Here is an 18,511-nt window from a genome sequence, read left to right as displayed (position 1 = left end):
ATTCCAGTGGCTGCCCCACCAGAGGCCCCAGCTTGGGGCCAGGCAGCAGTGACGGCCCTTGCACGGACCTTGACTCCCGGGTGGGCCACCTACTGAGAAAGACCCCAAGCAAGTGGCCTGGGATAGTTAGGGGGCGGGCCCCTCCATGCCCATCCACCCAAGGTAGGCTGTACAAGTATGACCGTGATTCCGGTTTATTCTCATAGTTCATCAGTCCGATAAACTAGGCCACAGCAACGGAGCTTTGGCCAAAGCTTTGCCTCCAGGAGGTCCTTTCCAAAGGCCAATAACAGAGGAGGACAGAGACTACTCTGGGGGACTGGGGACAGTGGGCGTACCAATGCATCCGGGCAGAATTGTGAGTTGGGCCAACCAGTCTGGAAAGCAATTTGGAATTGTGCCAAGGGAGGGAATCAAAGGTCCACACCCTTCTGCCCAGAGGTGCCAGGACAGACTTATTGACACAAAGGAGGTTGGAGCCACAAGCAGGCCTTCTCAGAGCTGGACCATGCAGGGCAGCACATCTTGAGGGGCAAAAGGAGATGCCCCCAGGCTGGGGGCCATGAAGAGAACAGAGAAGCCTGGGAAGAAACCTCTTAACTGATGCAGGCTGAAGGGAATGGAGTTGGGGAAATGAGACATACAAAGCTGACCACAGAAATGAAAAACAAGAGGGGGGAGGGAGAGGGGGAGGGAAGATGAGAGAGGAAGAGGGGGGAGGGATAAGGGGAGAGAGGAAAAGGAAGGGAGAGGGAGAGAGGGAGAGAAAGAGGGAGGGGAGAGAGGGAGAGAGAGGATGAGAGAGGGAGAGGGGGAGGAAGGGGAAGAGAGAAAGAGGAAGGGAGAGGGAAAGAGGGAGAGGGAGGGGGAGGGAGGAGAGGGGGGGAGGGGGGAGAGGAAGAGGGAGAGGATGAGAGAGAAAGAGGGAGAGGAGAGGGGGAGAGAGGATGAGAGAGGGAGAGGGGAGGGATAGGGGGAGGGGGAGGAAGGGGAAGAGAGAAAGAGGAAGGGAGAGGGAAAGAGGGAGAGGGGGAGGGAGGAGAGAGGGGGAGGGGTAGAGGAAGAGGGAGGGGGAGGAGGGAGGAGGGGAAGGAGGAGAGAGGGAGAGAGAGACAGAGAGGGAGAGAGGGGGAGAGGGAGATAAAGAGGGAGGATAAGAGAGGGGGAGATAGAGGGGAAGAGGGAGGGAGAGAGAGGGAGGATGATAGAGGGGGAAGGAGAGAGGGGGAAAGAGGGAGAGGGAGAGGGGAAGGAAGAGGGAGAGGATGAGAGAGAAAGAGGGAGAGGAGAGGGGGAGAGAGGATGAGAGAGGGAGAGGGGAGGGATAGGGGGAGGGGGAGGAAGGGGAAGAGAGAAAGAGGAAGGGAGAGGGAAAGAGGGAGAGGGGGAGGGAGGAGAGAGGGGGAGGGAGGAGAGAGGGGGAGGGGGGAGAGGAAGAGGGAGGGGGAGGAGGGAGGAGGGGAAGGAGGAGAGAGGGAGAGAGAGACAGAGAGGGAGAGAGGGAAAGGGGAAGGAGGAGGAAGGGGGAGAGAGAAAGAGGGAGGGAGAGAGAGACAGAGAGAGGCAGAGGGAGGGGGAGAGAAAGAGGGAGGATGATAGGGGGGAGGGGGAAGATGATAGAGGGGGAGGGAGAGAGAGAGAAACAGAGAAAGAGAGAGAGAGGGAAGGAGGGAGGACAGGAGGACTGTGTGTGTCCTGAGAACACACCTGCTCCACCCAGGTGGAGAGATGAGAAAACCTGCCTCACACTATCAGATATGGCTGGCATCTTGGGTGGTTTTGCTGAACTGCTTTGTACCTACTTACAAATCTTTTAAAGGGATGAGGAAGGAGATAGTTAGAAGTGCCTGGGATGGAAAAGCAAACAGCCAGGGAAATGATAAAATCAACAAATAAGACAAAGGCAGGGTGGAGCAGTGGAGAGAGAACTGGCCTCAGATCTGGCTGACCTGGATTTAAGTGTGACCTTAGGCAAGTCACTAAATGGCTCCAGCCTCTAAGAAACCCCGGGATGGCAGGAATCTCCCATAGGTGTGTGTGTGTGTAAACAAAAGGCATCATGGATAAACCTGCTCCCCATGTATATGCAGTTCTGCTAAGGGGCCCCTTGGAAGGCCAGGGGATGAGCTCGAGCAGACCCTTCCCATCCCCGGGGCTCACCCCCTCCCCTAGGCGGGGGTCCCGGATGTGAAAGGATCAGCCCAGGGGAGCTCCCTGGAGGCTGGCTGCTGGGCCCAACAATGGAGAAAGCGGCCGGCCGGGGCAGGGACCGGGGTGTGGTGGGGGTGGGGGAGGACCCCAGCCCTTCCTAAAATCCTTTTAGCAACAATGGAAGCTCCTCGGAGAGCCAGGGGACGCCTCGAGGGCCGGAGGGCAGCCTGAGAAGCGAGGCTCCACGCCCCCTCGGCTGGCTTCCCCGGGCCTCACTTTTCTCTTCCGTCAGATGGGGGAGTTGGGCGAGGCAGCCTCCAGGCTCCCCGCTGGCCCCGCCCCCAGGCAGGCCCCGCCCCCAGCCTGGGTGTCTCCGCCAGGTGTCGGCGCGGCCCCGCTTCCCGGCTTCCCCAGGTGGTGCCGCCCCTTCCACATTCCTGAGCTCGCATATCTGCCACCTTCCGGTCCTGTCACCAGAGGGGCTGAGCCGGCTCGAGGTGGAGTTCAGTGACTCCCAGCGGCGCCCACCGCCCGTCCGCCGGTCCGCGCAGCACCGGGAGGGGAGGCAGCCCGACTCGAGCTCCCGCACGCCCGCCTTCCCGGGAGATGCCCGCTGAGCCGGACGGGACCTTGTGAAGGGCGGGCTGGGGAGCGGCCGGGGCCAGCGGCATGCCAAGGGACCAGGAGCCCCGGCCCTCGGACGCGGCCGTGCCCACCGTCAAGGTGGTCCTGGTGGGGGATGGGGGCTGCGGCAAGACGTCTCTACTGATGGTCTTCGCCAAGGGAGAGTTTCCCGAGGTGAGTCCCGACCCCGACGTACACCTGGGTGTACACTGACAGACACATGCCTCACACCGCCGGGCCCACCCTCCCTGGAGCCCACTGCCCCCGGCTCTCCGGATCTCCTCTGGAGGGATCCCCGACTCGGTGGGGGCCCTTCCCAAGCTGGGATGGGTGTCAGGGCTTCCCCAGGGTCAGGGAGTGGGCCTGGGCACCCTGCCTGGGCATGCTCGGGGTTTGGCACCCAAAGGCCCAGCCCAGGCCCACCTTGAGACCCAGGGGAGCCCTCGCCCGCGTCCTTCAGAGATAGGCCCCGAGCCAAGGGAGGCAGCCTTTCGCCAGCCGCCTCCCCACCTCCCTCAGCAGAGGGAAGGCCTTTGCCAAGTGTGCCCACCCCGTGCCCTGGCCCTGGGAAGGTGCTCCCCAGGGGATTTGAACTCGGGGCTCTGACTGCCTCTGGTGGAGCCTCCATGGCTGATCTTTTACAGGTTACAAAATCTCTTCCACCTCATCTTATTCCGTCACTTCTAGTCCAACAAACCCCTGGTTGGCACCTGCCAGCCGGGCATCAAGGCTGGTGCTGGGACGAGGCAAAGGCTCCCCTCCACTGACCCGGCAAACCCCCCTCTAGCAGACACCCAAGACAGTCCTGGGCCTCGGGGAGCTTCCTGGGTGGGAGAGGCCCAGCCCCTTCCCTGGCCAGGGGAGGAAATCTTATCTCTAGTCTTTGTCCTGTAACACCCCCCCCCCCCCAAAGGTCTGGACCTCTGGGAGGAGGGGGAGGGGGAGATCCCATCCAGGGTTCTACTGCAGGGCTCACCTGGGTCCAGACAGGAGCTGACAGGAGGGTTTAGGGCTGTCCTGGCTGAGGGCATTCCCTCCACTTTCTTTTGCTTAAATTCCAGAAGAGGCTAGGCCAAGGGGGTGAAGTGACTTGCCCAGGGTCACACGGCCAGCTGGGTCTGAGAGCACCCTTGAACCCAGGACCTCGGGTCTCTAGGCTTGGCCGCCTGGCTGCCCCCAGATGGAGGACCTGAGTGAAGGGCTTTCCCACACCAGTACTCAGGCACTAGGGGCCTGGGGAAGTCCTTGGCCCACTGAGCCCATCTTATTTCCTACAGATTTTCCTGCCAAGGTGGCCCCCCTCGAGGGGAGCCAAGACCTGTCAAGGCTTCTCTTGTGATAGTAACAAGCAGCAAACCCCGAAAGCCCCTTTTCAGCACACCGACCCAAGGCTCCTGCCAGGAGCCCCCCAGCCGCAGCGCCTCTGGGAGCCCTGGACTGAGCGCCAGAGGGCTGCACTCTTGGCCGCCTAACCCAATGCCCACTTCCAGAGGGGCCTGCGCAAGGGGGGGGCCCAAGGCCAGAGGCACCCAAATCAGAGGGCTTTTCTGCCTTCGATACCCAACTGCCCCGGGCAGTACGCGGGTCTGCTGGCTGCTCCAGGACCCTGGCATGCTGCCTCTGTCTCCCCCCCCCAGAGAGCAGGGCCTGGGACCGGCCCCTCCGGCCTTTGCATGGCTGGTGGGATGCCACTCCTGAGGACAAGCCTACCTGCTGGCCTCAGTCCAGGCTGGACAGCTCCTGCAGCCCCCCCCCCCCCCCAGGGCCTCTCCCCAAGCCTCAGGAAGATCAGAGGAGCCGCCCTGGGGAGGCCCTGAGAGCCGGAGGGAAAAGGGGCGCACTGGGGCATCCTGGGGGCTCCTCATTGGCCCAGGCCTCAGGGATGGATGGTCTCACTTCTCATTCCCATCTGAGCACCCTAACTTCCCAGGCCTGATTTGTCTGGCAGCCAGGCCGGGCCCAGGGGGCAGAGGGCCCTCCCAGCTCTCTGCCAGTCGGGGTGCCTGGTAAATGGCGGCTGTGCCCCCGTCCCTTGCCCTCTGGGGAGCTTGGAGAGCAGGCTTGGGGCCGCCCAGAGCCACAGGGCAGATGCCCAGGTGGGCAGCCTTGAGGCAGGCAGCGACAACCGGAGGCGCCAGCATGGCCTCTGGGCAGGGGAGGCTAGGGCAGAAGGGCAGCCTGGGGGGCGTCCTCGGAGGCTTTCTATTGGAGGCGCCCCTAGGACACCCTGGACCCTACCTGGACAGCCTCTCCAGGGCCCGGGGCAGGGAGGGGGCACGAAGAAGGAGGCCTCTTGCCCTCCACTCCTGACCCCTGGACCCCCCAGAAGCGCGCTGTGCCCCGTCCTCAAGCCAGGGCCGCTGCTCCGGCTAAGGCCCAAACCCTGCTGACTCAGAGGCCCCAGCTGCCCTCCTGAGTCACTCCCTGGGCCCAGCCATAACTGGGTGGGGTCCTGCCCTGCTTGGCAGAAGATCTGGCCCGCCTGGCCCTGCCCGCATCCTCCGAGGTTTCACTTTCTGGCCTCAGCCCTGAGGAGGCGGGCAGGGGCGCCTCTTGGAGAGGGAGGCCTGGGAAGCCGGCCCTTCCCCTCCAGAGCAGGGGCGTCTCCCCGAGGTGCTGGGGCCTCGGCAGGACCCCCTCCCTCTAGCTGAACACCTGCCTGCCGGAAAGGAAAGCCCCCCCTGCGGCGGCACATCCTTCTCTTCCTCTGCCTGGAGGCTCCCCCCCCCCCAAGGTCTGACCCCGTCAGCCCCAGCAGCTCCCGATTGGCTCCAGGATATGGCCTAAGATTGGGGTCCGTGTTCAAAGCCTTCAGTGCGGAGCCCCTCTTCCCTTTGCAGGCTTCTTACACCTCCGTCTTCCTCTTTGTCCTGACCTTCTGTCTTAGAGCAGGAAGGGCCAGGCCATGGGGGTGAGGTGACTGGCCCAGGGTCACACGACTAAAGAAGCATCGGGGGTTGTGCTTGAACCCAGGACCTCACGTCTCTAGGCCTGGCTCTCCAGCTGCTGAGCCACCGGGCTGCCCGGCTCTGTGCTCTGGAGCCATTGGCCTCTTGGCCTGGCCGTTTTCTGGCAGTCCCCCGTGCCTAGAAGGCTCCCTGCTCTTCTCTCCCTTCTTGGGGAAGCCTGTTTCAGGGGATGGTGTTCAGGGAGAGCCTCGTTGCCCCTCGTAGGCCGTTCCTCCCGCAGGGGCTGCCTCTTGCCTTTCTCTGTCCCCCAACGCCCGGCCCAGCCCAGGCTCTTCCTGTGACGGGCCTTTCTCTTCTTCCCCCCAGGCCTACGTGCCCACCGTCTTTGAGCGCTACTCCATCACCCTGCAACTCGATGGCAAACCCGTGAACCTCTACCTCTGGGACACAGCAGGTGAGCTTCGGGCTGCTGGGGGGTCGCGGATGCGGGAAGTGGGGGCCGGGCGGCCCGGGGAAGCCTGAGGGTGAGCCCTAACTGCGGCTGTGGGGCCCCAAGGCCCCAGGGTGAAGCTGGAGAGGAGGAGAGGACGGCGTGAGCCCCCACCGCCAGCTCCCTTCCAGCCCCAACTGCCCCGGCCTAAAGGGCAATGGTGGCTGATAAGTCTGCCCAGGTGGACTGGGCTAAGAACAAAGGAGGGCCAGGAGCCGCTCTGGGCGGGAGAGGCCGAAGGCCGCTGCCCTGCCCCCGGGGGATCAGTCCCTTCCCTTTCTCCCTGTCCCCACACAAGTTTGTTCTTGCTTTGAGGGGTGCCCGCCTTGTGCCAGTCCCTCAGAACCAAGCCTCTCCCTGCCCGGGTCACTAGCTTGGGTGGCTCGGCAGACCTGGCTAGCCAGACCTCACCCAGGTGTCTTCATCCAGTGGAACAGGTCAGCCTGGCACAGTGAGCCCCAGAGGACGCTGTCTCAGGGTGGGCAATCCAGAGGCCCCCCATCCTTCAGGGCCTGACTTAAGTCACCTCTTCTGAGAGGCCCCCCTTTCACCACTGCTACCTCTCCTCCTGGGGACGAGGAATGGATCTGAGCCAGTTTGTACAACTGAGGAAGGCGAGGCGCCTACCAAATGCCTTGCCTTCTCACTTTCCATGCTGTGTCAAGCCTTGGATTTCTCCCTCTCTTACATGGTTCCTGAAGGGTTTCATGGGAGATTGGGAGCTCCTGTGAACAGGAAGTGGACAGCCTCTTCCTGATTCCATTTGGGTTTTCTTGGCATACTTTGCCATTTCTTTCTTCTGCTCCTTTTACAGATGGGGAAACTGAGGCAGACAGGGTTAAGTGACTGAAGTGCCCAGGGCCAGATGAGTCTTCCTGACTCTAGACCCAGCTCTCTACCGCACTCCCTAGCTGGATTAGAGGATATTAAAGGCTCTTCCCATTCCCAACATTCTGTTTTAAGGGCCCTCCCAGCTCTGCCATTCTATGTTCCAAGAGTCCTTCTAGTCCCAGCATTCTCTATTCTAAGCCCCAGTCCAGTTGGTATTCCATGTTCTAAGGCCCCACTCCCTAACCTGACATTCTTTGTTCTGGGGGTCCTCCTCATCCTGCCATGTTGTGTTCTAAGGGTTCTTCCAGTTCTGCCGTGCTGCGTTCTAAGGGTCCTCCCCGTCCTGCCGTCCTGACATTCTATTAAGGGTCCTCCCCATCCTGCCATGCTGTGTTCTGAGGGTCCTCCCCGTCCTGCTGTGCTGCGTTCTGAGGGTCCTCCCCATTCTGACATTCTATTAAGGGTCCTCCCCGTCCTGCCGTGCTGCGTTCTGGGGGTCCTCCCCGTCCTGACTGCTCCAAGCACTGGCTCTCCTGTGTTGTGCTCCAGGCCCCCCGCCCCCTCTGCCATTCCACGTCCTCGGTTCCCTCCCAGCTCCGAGGCTCTGAATTCTGGGTGGGAGCTCCTAACTTGGGGTCCGGGAGCTTGTTTTCATACTGTCAGCTAATGGCTAGTGTAGACGGAGGGCTGTGGGGCTCCCAAAGCACGTCACGAACACGGTCTTCCTTTGGAGCCGCTTCCCAAGGGCGTGGCTGCTTCTGCCGTGGTGGGTGCCGAATGCGGCTCTGAGAGGCGTCCCCGAACCAGCTTCGGAGCTCCATTTCTCTGTTCTAGTGGAAGGCTGGGGCAGCCTCTGAACGGAGGCTCCTTTGGCCCCGCTGCTGTTGCTGAGCGCCAGGGTGACGGGTGAGCAGCGCCGTCAGAACTGCGCAGGGACGCCAACAGCAGACGCGCTGCCTGCCGCATGTCCCAAGCAGACACAATGGAGGGGCCCAGAGGGAGGGACCCCGGGGCGCGGGGGGCCATTTTAGACTTCCGAGCCAGGCCACGGCTCACTTAAAGACAACCCCTGGGGCCAGGCCGAGCCCCCAGCAGGTATCCCGGGAGCATCCCTCCGGCACCCTCCGGGGCTCGTCCTGGGCTTGGGGCAGCCGAGGCAGCGGTCACGACTCTTTCTCTTGCAGGACAGGAAGACTATGACCGCCTGCGCCCGCTGTCCTACGCCGATGCCCAGGTGGTGCTCATGTGCTATGACGTCATGAGTCCCAACAGCTTTGACAACATCCTTTCCAAGGTCAGTGCCCCCCCCCCGCCCCCCCAAGTCCTCAGAGTCCTCCCTGAACCAGGACAGGGAAGCAGGGAAGGGCGGACTCAGGTGGACGGGCTGCGCTCACAATCTGGCCGCGTCTTTGAGCTCTTCCCTCCCCTCTCCAAAACCCGCGCACGAGCCCGGGGCCCCCCAGCTCTTCCAGTGAGGGGGGATGGCCTCGTCTGGCCCTGAAATCTCCAAACTGGCTACCGCTGTGCCCCGCCCCCCCCCCCCCCCCCCCCCCCGGCCTCCCAATACAGAAGCTGCCGAGGTTTAGGAAACGTTGCTGCGTTCGGTGTAGAGGGTCCAGTGGGAAAGTGTAGACGGTGCAGGGCAGCTCATCCCCGCTGGAGACATGACCCCCAGGCTGAGTCTCCTGGGTCACTCTGGTGCTGCTATCATCCCATTTCTCCAAGGACATCAGGGAGGCAGCAAGGCCTGACTTCTGGCCTCATTTCTCTTTCAGTGGTATCCGGAGGTGACCCACTTTTGCCCAGGGGTTCCCATCGTCCTCGTAGGCTGTAAGACTGACCTGCGCAAGGACAAAGTGCTGCTGAAAAAACTGCGCCAGGAGCGCCAGGAACCCATCACCTACCAGAAGGTATTCGCCTCAGGCCTGTCCCAGCCTTTCGGAGGGGTAGTGAGTTCTCCATCACGAGCAGGCCTCAAAGGGAGGCTGGAGGCCCATCTGTGAGGTCTGCTCTAGAGAGAAGGAAGTGAGCCTTGATGGCCTGCAGCCTCTTTCTGCTCCACGCCTTCAGGCCGGGGCACACGGTCTTTCCACAGGAATGTTCAGGAGGAAGAGAGGCCTCTATCGCACCTGCCTCTGGGGTGGGCATTGAGGAGACCTAGAGGCAGAGGCCAAGGCCGGGCTGTAGCCAGGGGTGCATGGGGTCAGCTCCAAAACAATCTTCCTTGAACCATTTTCTACTGTCAATGAGTCGGTCAACAATCTTATTTGTTCTCTTGCCTGCTCCCCACACGCTAGGACCTGGACCGAGTCCTGTCAGGAGCCTCCCCTTCCCAGCTTCTGCCACAGCCCTTCCTAAAGGGCCACCTGGGGGCCCAGGCAGGGGAAATGTATGTCACCGGCGAGGGCGTCATAAGCAATTCCAGGCACATTATTAAGAGTCTCCTCTGTGCAGAGGACTGGCCTGGGGACAGCCAAGGTCTAGAGCCTTCGGTCCCTGCTGAGGGGGAGGCGGGGGTCTCCCTGACTACACAACACAAAGAGACGGAAAAGAGGCAGACAACCACGCGTTGGCAGAGGCTTGGATCCTGGCTCCCTCTCCTCTCCTAGCTGGATTTCACATCACTCCCATGAATGTGTTCTGTGTTCCAGCTTGATCAGCTGAGCGTGCAGCCTTCTCTCCAGCCTCCCCCCACCCTTATACTCCATCCCTCCTCCTCTCAGACTCTAACGCTCAGGATCAATAAATCCAGCCCCCTCCTTTTGCTAGCTAGTTGGAGACAAAGCTGGGATCTCTTGACTCCCAGGCAAGCCCTTTCTTTCCCACCTACTATTCAATTGAACAATTCAACAAAAGTTCATTAATTAACCATTATGGGTCAAGGCCTATGCTAAGCACTGGGGTAAAAAATGGAAGCCAAGGGGGAGTAGGGAGACACACACAGTATGGGTGCCCAGGCAAGTACATGCAAGATAATTTGAGAAGGGAGACACCAAGAAAAACCAAGTCATTTAGCACCAAGAGACCCATGATAATCTTGGAGAAAGCAGCTAGAGCAGGGTCTGAGCAGTGAAGCAAGAGGCCCTGAATGTAGATGACACTTCCCAGGAATTTGACAGTAAAATGGAAGAGAGATTTAGGCCAACACCTTGAGGGGATGAAGGGTGGAGAAGGAGGAGAGGCACCTGAGCGTGGTCCTGGGCAGTGGAGAAAGAGCAGGGAGACAATGAAGATGTGATGGACAGGCCAACCTTCTGAAGGAGGCAGGAGGAAAGGGTTCAAGAACACACATAGACAGGTTGGTCCTGGGTAAAAGAGCTACCCCTCTGAGGCTTCAGCAAAAAGTGGAGATGAAGAATTTGAGGTATAGAAATGGCTAGGCTCACCATGGACAGGGAAGTCAGAGACAAGGAGAGAATCCTTTTCTTCTGCAGAGAATAAGGGCTTGAGGGGAGCCAATAAGGCTGGGAACTGCTACTCCAGATACTAGAGTCACTCAGGGAAGGCTGAAAGGCTCTGCAGCAGCAAGGGATGGGCCGAGGATGGCTAACATGGCCCCATATGGACAGAGCCCGTACTATTTGTTGCATGGCTTCCTCCAGCTCTGACTCAAAAGCTTTGCTAGGTGAGGTAGATCAGATTCCATCTCTCCCTTTTATTATGGTCATGGAAAAATTTTAATCCTTGAAGGAAGTTTGAGAGAAAAGGATAAGACCTAAGGAGGAATGGACCTTAGCAAGCACTTATTCCAACTCTCACTTTTACAGATCAGGAAACTGAGGACCCAGGAGGCCAGGGGCCTTGTCCAGAACACACCCCAGTGCCTCTGGTTGTATGGGCAGGGACTTCACCAGCTCTTGATAGATCCTGAAGGATCCTGGGGAGGGGGCACCATGGGCCTGACCACTGATGCCAGTGTTGCTTTTTGCTCTTTCCTCCAGGGACAGATGATGGCAAGAACAGTTCGAGCAGTCACTTATCTCGAGTGCTCTGCCTGGCTCCAGGACAATGTCCCGTTTATCTTCCAGGAGGCAGCAGTGGCTGCCCTCCAAAAGCGCCGGCGAAGGCGAAGGGCGGCTTGGAAAGGCTGTGTGGTGACCTGAAGGCTGAGGCCACCTCTCTGGCCCTCGCCCTGGGCCTGCCCCCATGTCCAGCATGGAGATCCTGCCAGAAATCCTGTCCCTTTCATTCCCTTCCAAGGAGAAGCCAGAAGGGGCTGAGCAGGCTGGGGGGACTTGTTCTCCCGCACCAGGGCTGATCCCATTGCCACTGATGAACTTTATTCCACATTCTAAAAATAAAGATTCTCCTGACCCTAACAGGTGGCCCCCAGAGCCTCCAGGACCTGGGCTGGAGTGGAGCTCCTGAGGCACTTCCTCTGGACATGAGCCTGTTGCCCCCTCGCGGTGACTGAACCTGAAACTGACCCTTTTCTTAGGCCCGTCTTGCCCCCAAGCTGGGGCAGGAGCTGTACCCGCCCCATCTTCCACATGAATAATAATTATGATGAAAACTTCCTGTTGATTTATGGCCTTTCTAAGCAGTCTCTCTTCTGACCCTGTCAGCAGGAATGATAGTTCACCCAGAGTGCTTTTAGCTCAGGAGGGGAAGAATTCTGGGCCCCATTTTACAGACAAGGTGCTGCACACAGGCACGCAAGGGCCCTGCGATGTGCCAGGAGTGTGGCTTGTCAGCCCCTTGGGCCCTCACTTGGAGGGATGGACGTGGAGGACGTCTGGACTTTGCCCTTTAACCTGAGCCTTCTGGGCTCTCCAGGGCCTGTGACACCAAGGATCGAGGCCTGGCCTGAGGAGGAGGTACTTGTAGTAGGGACTTACTAAGTGCCTGTTCCCTTCCCCCTAAGCAGAGGCTTTGGTTCAGGCCCAGAAGACACTTCTGGGCTGGGCTGGGCACTTTTGGGCCTTGGGTCTAGTTTAGATGAGGCACCAAACAGCAGTTTTCTCTGCAGGAATGAAGGCCGAGGCTCCCCTCCCCAAACCGTCCTACACAATCTCGTGGGAACCACACAACAGCCCTCTGAGAGGGGTGGCACAGATGAGGGGAGGGGGGGGCCCCAAGCACTTCAGGGCTGCTTTTCCCATGTCTGCCATGAATCCCTCTGAGGCTCCTCATCTATCTGAGGGCATTCAGAAGAGCCCACAGTGCATTGTGCTCCATGACTGCATGGAGGTCAATCAAGTAACAGCAGCCCTCGGACAACTAGAACTGAAAGGGTCTTTGGAGATTATGTCCAATCTGTTCATTTTACAGAGGGGGAAACTGAGGTCTCATGGGTAGGAAGTGGCAGAGCGAGGCTTTTAGAGCAAGACTTTGACTCCCAATTCTCATATCTTTCCTCTAGTCAGTGATATGCCCAGACTGGTGCCAGGTCCTGCTAGGGAAACAGGAATGGTGGAGGAAGACTGATGCAGGGGAAGGGGAAATCAGGCTGAAAAAAGGAGGCGAGGTGGCTAAGGGGTCTGGACTGGTATTCCTCTAAGGGATGTAGGCCACAACAGTCCTGTAGGGGGGCCAGTCTAGGGGCTCCTCCTGGAAGACCTACTGGGGCAGGATGGGGTAGGAGAAGAAAGGAGGGGCAAAGATGCAAACTGGGGAGGACCAGAACAGTTGGCAGGGAGGGTCCAGTGGTAAGGGACAAGCCCCTGCCTGAGGTCTCCTAAGGGCTGGGTGACTTGGACTGAGAAGCTGAGGAGGCGAGAGGAAGCACTGAGGGAGAGAAAGTCATCCAGCTCCAGGCTCACTCAGGAATTGTCCTCAGGAAGGGCCATGGAAAAGAGGAGAGATTTTCCCAGGAGTCCTGGGTTTGGGGGCCTTCCCAGCCAGGTCCCTCCTCTCCCAGGATGAGTCATAGGACCCATCAGTGGGTGTTCCCATGGGGCACCTTCAAATTCAGCCTCTGCATAACGAGGGGCAGGACTCTTCCTGAGATCCTCTACCCTGCCTGCTGGGAAGGAGCCCAAGGCACCAGGCAAGGTCACGCCCCAGAAGGGACTTCCCAACAGCCTTAGAGTCACTGTACTGTTAAGGATCAAATACAAAGTCCAGCTGGATTGCACATGATGCCCTTCAGGCACCCCAGCCAGATGGCCAAGGACAGCTCCCTGTCCACAGTCTTCTGGCCTTTGTAGAATCTCCCAGGCTTGGGCTTCTGGGTAAGCCTTCATGGCTGTAGAGCCCCTTCCAGAGGAGGCCCGTCTGTGCATTCTCTGTGGCTGGCACCATTTTTGTCCTTGTCCTTGTAGGGCTCAACACCTGGTAAGCTCTTCCCCCGTGCCAGGAGATTGACTGCTTATTAAGTTCTACCAAGGTGGCATTTCCTGACAATAAGTACTTCCTGGTTTAAACCCTACCTCTGTGCTTGGCTCCCAGGGAAACACAAAGAGGGGACTGGCTCAATTGCTGTTAAGGGCCCCACTCTCTGGCCCGGCTCTCAGGCTCATGATGGAGGGGTTACCCTCTCTCTCTCCCGCTCTCTTTTTCTCTCCCTCTCCTTTTCTCTCTTTTTCCTCTTTCTCCCTCTTTCTCTCCCTCTCCTCTCTCTCTCCCTCTGTTTCTCTCTCTCTCTGTCTCCCTCTCCTTTTCTCTCTTTCCCTCTCTCTCTCCCCCCTCCCTTTTTCTCTCTCTGACCCTCCCTCTCCCTCTTTCTCTCTCTCTCCCTCTCCTTTTCCTGTTCTCTCTTTCCCTCTCTCCCTCCCACTCTCCTCTCTCTCTGTCTCTCTCTCTGTCTCTCTGCCTCTCTCTCTCTCTCTCTCTCTCTCTCTCTCTGTCTCTCTCTCTCCCTCTCCCTCTCCCTCTCCCCCTCTCTCTCTCCTCCCATGTCCATGTTACCCTGGCAGCATCTTTCCAGCATGGACTAGGATAATAACCGTCACGTGGTTCCGACTGCTTCAAGACTAGCTCAGTGCAGCCCATCCTCCATTCTTCCCTCCAGGAAAGCCCGCACAAGCCCACTCCCTCCCCAGCCTTGCAGTGGTCCTCTAGCTCCCTTCCCCTTGGACCCTGGCCCTGGCTTCCTCAGCTGGCCCCCAGGCCTGGGCGTCTTCCCTTCCGCCCTCCACCCCACGCCGGCCTCCTTCACGTCCCAGCTTCATTTTGGGCCCTTCTCTGTCCTGATCTCCAAGCCATCCTGTCTGGAGCTTGCTGGTGCTGGGAGCCTGGGAGCTCTGCAGCCTCCAGAGCCTGGTGGGACTCCCTGTCCCTCTTTCCCCGACTTGCCACGACCCCCCCCCCCCATGACGCGGAGCTGCTAGATGGGGAAGAAGGCCAGGTAGGGAGCGAGAGTCAGAGCCAGGGGGGAGCTGTGGGAAGCGCACAGCAGCCCCACACAGGGAGGACGGCTGGAGAGGAGGCCCCAAACCTCAGTCTGGGCCTGCCCAGGGCCTTGGGGCTCTCTTGGAGGAAAATGACATTAGGAAGGAAGGAAGGGAAGGGGCACCCAAGGAGTCCGACCCCGCCCTGGCATCCCTGGGACGGGTGGGGCCGCAGGAGCTCTGAGTCACCCCCCCCCCCCCACTGGGCCACAGCCCTCTGGAGGTGGGGCCAGGGAAATGCCTCCTGGGGCAGTGACACATGTGCTCCGGGGCGGGGAGCCCTGCCTTTGCCCGGCCTTGGCTCCCTGGTCCCCGGGAACCGCTCCTCCCTCTGCCTTTGCTGGCCTCCCTCCTCTGTGGAAGCTGGAGCCGCCAAGGTTCCAGGCTTCACAGGGGGCAAAGCCCCCCTGAGCGGAGCTGAGCGGCACACATGAGCCCTCCCGGGTTCCCCGGCTTGCTCTTCTCCCTGGGTCTGGGCGCCTTTGGGTTCCTGCGAGGCTCTCTCCCTGCTGGGCTTGCCGCCCGCCCTCCTCTCTAGCATCACTTTCCGTGCGTTACCCGACTGGACCACAGCCCTTGGCAGATGGGGAAACTGAGGCAGACAGAATGGGAAGTGATCCGCCCAGGAGCCCACAGGAGCTGCCCAGAGCCTGAAGCTTGCGGACCGGGCACTGGAGGAGCTCAGGGCCCACCTGCCGCCCAGGCTGGCCAGGGCACCGGCCGGCAGAGGGCAGCAGGGACGCTCCCAGAGGCTCGTCTCCCTCCCTTCAGCCCTTCCCTTTTCCCTGCGGGTTTGGTGAGGGGCCCAAGGTCAGCCCAGATCAGCTGGCAGGGCGGGATTTGTCGCCCTCTTCTCTGTTCCGGGCGGCTTCCACACTGGTGTGCACTCAATTCACCACACATGCATTAGAGCGGGCGTAATCCTCGTCCCCATTCATCTCCCAGGACTTAAAAGGGTTAAATCAGCTAATAATCTTCAGTGCTCAGCGGGGAAGGGGGAGATATGACACAGATAAGAAAACAAACAAGGCAAGGTCATTTCAGGAGAGAGGGAGAATGAATCAGGGCAAGCTTCCTGGAGGAGAGGGTACGCAAGCTGGGCTTTAGAGGCCAAAGGAGGAGCCATACTTTGCCCCAGAAGTAAAAAGGAGCTCGTGGAGCTTCTTGGGCAGGGAAGACGGAGGCTCTAAGGGCGGCAGCACACACCTACAGAAAGGATGGAATGGAGATGGGGAGAACGCTGCCACAGTCCCCGTGAGGGGTGGCTGGGGGAATGCAGGGGGAAGGGGCAGGTGCCACAGATATTTGGAGGGAGGGTGGACGACAGCCAATGCGCTGGGATTTGCGGGAAGAGTACAAGACAACTCCCTGACTGAAGCGGGGCGCCTGCCCAAGGAAGGATGGACAAGGTCTGGGAGAAGTTCTGGTGGGTTGTCTGGGACGTGCTTGGTTTGTGGTGCCTTTCAAAAGGAGATGGCCAGCAGCCTGCTGGTAACCCAGGAATGGAGGAAGGGGTGCAAAGAGATGAGCTTCTGAAGGGAGAGGGAACAGAGGGCCTAGGGCAGTGCCAAGGCATGTCTTTTTTTAGGGAGCAGGAGCAGGATCAGAGAAGCAGTAGCCACTACGGTGAAAACCAAGGGAGATGGCCTAAGGGAAGGGAGTGGTCAACACTGTCAGAAGCATTAGAGAAGGCAACTAGGATAAAGACCCCAAGAAAGGCCACTAAGGGGCCACTGGGAAGCGCAGAACGCGGTAGAAAAGACTGTCCAGTTACCCACAAAAACACAACATACAGTCCACTCAATTTCAAGAACTTAATCCAGTTACCAAATAAGAAAATTGATCTAGCTGTAAAGGACGTATGAAAAGAAAAAACCTGGGCCCAGAAAGACCAAGCTATATAGATCTTACATAAATGATTCTCCAAAACTGAGGAGGAAAATTCTACTAGACGCCTTTAATGAGACAAATATAGTCCTAATACCCACACTAAGGAAGGATAAACAAAGAGAACCACAGAGCGATATTAAATAGCGATGCACGTGTTTTAAACAAAATAGTACAGTAACACTCCCAAAATGATTGACCATGATCTTGTCAGACTTACAAGGATGGTTGAAAATGAGGGAAACTAATTAACATAATTAGTCATCTAAGACATAAAACCATATGATAACAATAATTGCCAAAAAGGCCTTTGATAAAGTACAAAACACAATCATGCTAGAAATCCCACAAAGCAATGATCAAGAAAAGTCATTTTTTAATATGATAAAAAGGACTTAAAATCAAAAGCATCATTGACAATGATGAAATAGTAAACATTTTTACCGTAAATGGAATAATAAAGGATGCGTCCTTTTCTCACTACTGACAGCTTTTTAGAAACGCTAGCGATAACAATGAGACAAGAAACGAAATGTGTAGAAATAAATAGGAGACAAAATTCTTTCCACTTGCTGATAAAAAAACTCTTTCTACTTGCTAATAACATGATTCACTTAGGAAATTGCAGAGAACCAGCAAAGAAACCAAGATAGTCAATACTTGAAGTAAAATTGTTGGATACAAAATAACTGCCTACCTCCAAGAACATTTCTGTACAGCAGTAACAAAATCCAGGAGGAAATAAGAGAATGAGAAATCCCCTTCAAAATAACTACAAAATGCTTACATTTCTGAGTCAATCTACCAAAGTACACTCAAGCACTATACAAAGATAATTCCAAGGCACTTTTTAACGAAATAAAGATTAAAAACAATCAGAGGGATGGTCAGTGCTCACAGTTAGGCCACATCAAGGTGAAGGAAATATAACCTAATTATTTTACAGATCAAGTGCTATGCCAATCAAAATGCCAAGATGATAATGTCTAAAGCTAGACAAAATTCATTTGTAGGAACAAAAGGTCCAGAAGCTTGAGGGAAATAATTTCCAAAAGTAAGAATGCAGGGATACTTGTCCTCCCAGACTTCAAGCTATCCTGAAAGCAGCACCCCATCACAACTTTGGTCCTGGCTGAAAAATAGAAGAGATTCTCAATGGGAGGGCCTAGATGAGGCAGCATCAGGTACAAGAGGACGCAAGTCCTCAGGGTTCTATCAACAGAAGAACACAAATTACTTGGGAAAGAACTCCCTAATTGGCAAGAATGCTGGGGAAAACTGAGGAGTTTGGCTGATAGTTCTCTGCCACAATGAGATTCCAAGCCACACGGTTCAGAGTTAGTTATAAAGTCTAGGCCCTTACTGAAAGGAGAAACAAAGAGAAGCCATGATGCCTGACTACCATCTCCTTCACTCTTCCATCCAACAAGCATTTGCCATTTGTTTACTGTTGGGAAACAGAACACACAACCTGTGGAACAGGGCCCTTGGAGGGATGACTCACGGGTGGGCCCACACGGAGCCTCTGTGGAGGGACCGGAACCCACACAACAGAAGAGCTGGGCTGGGCTGCAGCGTGAGGCAAGGATGCCTGGGTTCCGAGCCTCCCCAGCCTCTACCACCTGTCTCTACTGCTTTGGAACTGGCTGGTTGACCCCCGTCCTGGAATACGCTTCCCTTCTCCTCTGCCTCCTTGGAATGGTTAGCTCTTCAAGACTCAGGTCAAGGATCAGCGTCAGCCCTTCCTGCTCCTCCCACACGTTCCTAGATGCTTTTACTTCTGTTTCCTAGGCCACACTCCTCCCGCCTCCAATAGAACATCAACTCTTTTAAGGCAAGGGCTGTTCCTTCTGTCCTTGTACTCCCAGGGCCTAGCATCGAGCCCGGCATCAAGAAGGCCTGGGCTGGAGGACGAAACGTGACTTTTCTGACCCTTCATTTCCTCATCTGTAAAATGGGGGCACGCATCCTTGCACTGCCTACCTCACGGGCTACAAAATGTGATTATCATTCACATCCTACGGTGGTTCCCAAAGGCAGCGGCGGCTAACATAGGCCGTAGGAGGGAGTCGGGGCAAGAGAGATGGTACGCCGGCAAGATGGAAGGCGAGGGTGGAATGGAAGGTGGAGGGAGGGCGGGCCAGGCTGTCTGCTTTTGTGTTTGTCTCCCCAGCCTTTGGCAGCGGGGCTATACGTTTTCATCCATTTTCCATTCCATACTCAAAGAGGAATCGGGAACACATGACGAGTGGCAGTTGTGGGAGCCAGGCCAGTGGGCTGGAAACAGG

General features: G+C 57.6%; 2 protein-coding genes across 3 annotated transcripts in view; one reads left to right on the top strand and one right to left on the bottom strand.

The window, feature by feature from the left end:
- LOC130454925 (uncharacterized) overlaps window positions 1-18,511 on the bottom strand; it is a 50,260-nt gene that overhangs the window by 14,994 nt on the left and 16,755 nt on the right. The window lies entirely within an intron of this gene.
- On the top strand, window positions 2,512-11,518 carry RHOD (ras homolog family member D). Its single transcript, XM_056801252.1, has 5 exons — window positions 2,512-2,949; window positions 6,051-6,138; window positions 8,190-8,299; window positions 8,781-8,915; window positions 10,947-11,518. The coding sequence occupies exons 1-5, from the start codon at window positions 2,821-2,823 to the stop codon at window positions 11,106-11,108; spliced, it is 624 nt and encodes a 207-aa protein (XP_056657230.1). The 5' UTR covers window positions 2,512-2,820; the 3' UTR covers window positions 11,109-11,518.

The sequence above is a fragment of the Monodelphis domestica genome, chromosome 6, assembly GCF_027887165.1.
Source record: "Monodelphis domestica isolate mMonDom1 chromosome 6, mMonDom1.pri, whole genome shotgun sequence".
Classification (NCBI taxonomy): Eukaryota; Metazoa; Chordata; class Mammalia; order Didelphimorphia; family Didelphidae; genus Monodelphis; species Monodelphis domestica.
The sequence above is the reverse complement of the archived record's forward strand: the minus strand, read 5'-3'. Positions and strand labels throughout refer to the sequence as shown.

Coding starts and splice junctions, on each gene's coding strand:
- RHOD (XM_056801252.1), top strand. CDS start 2,821: ATGCCAAGGGACCAGGAGCCCCGGCCCTCGGACGCGGCCGTGCCCACC. Junction 2,950..6,050: donor CCAAGGGAGAGTTTCCCGAG/GTGAGTCCCGAC, acceptor TCTTCCCCCCAG/GCCTACGTGCCCACCGTCTT. Junction 6,139..8,189: donor CTACCTCTGGGACACAGCAG/GTGAGCTTCGGG, acceptor TTTCTCTTGCAG/GACAGGAAGACTATGACCGC.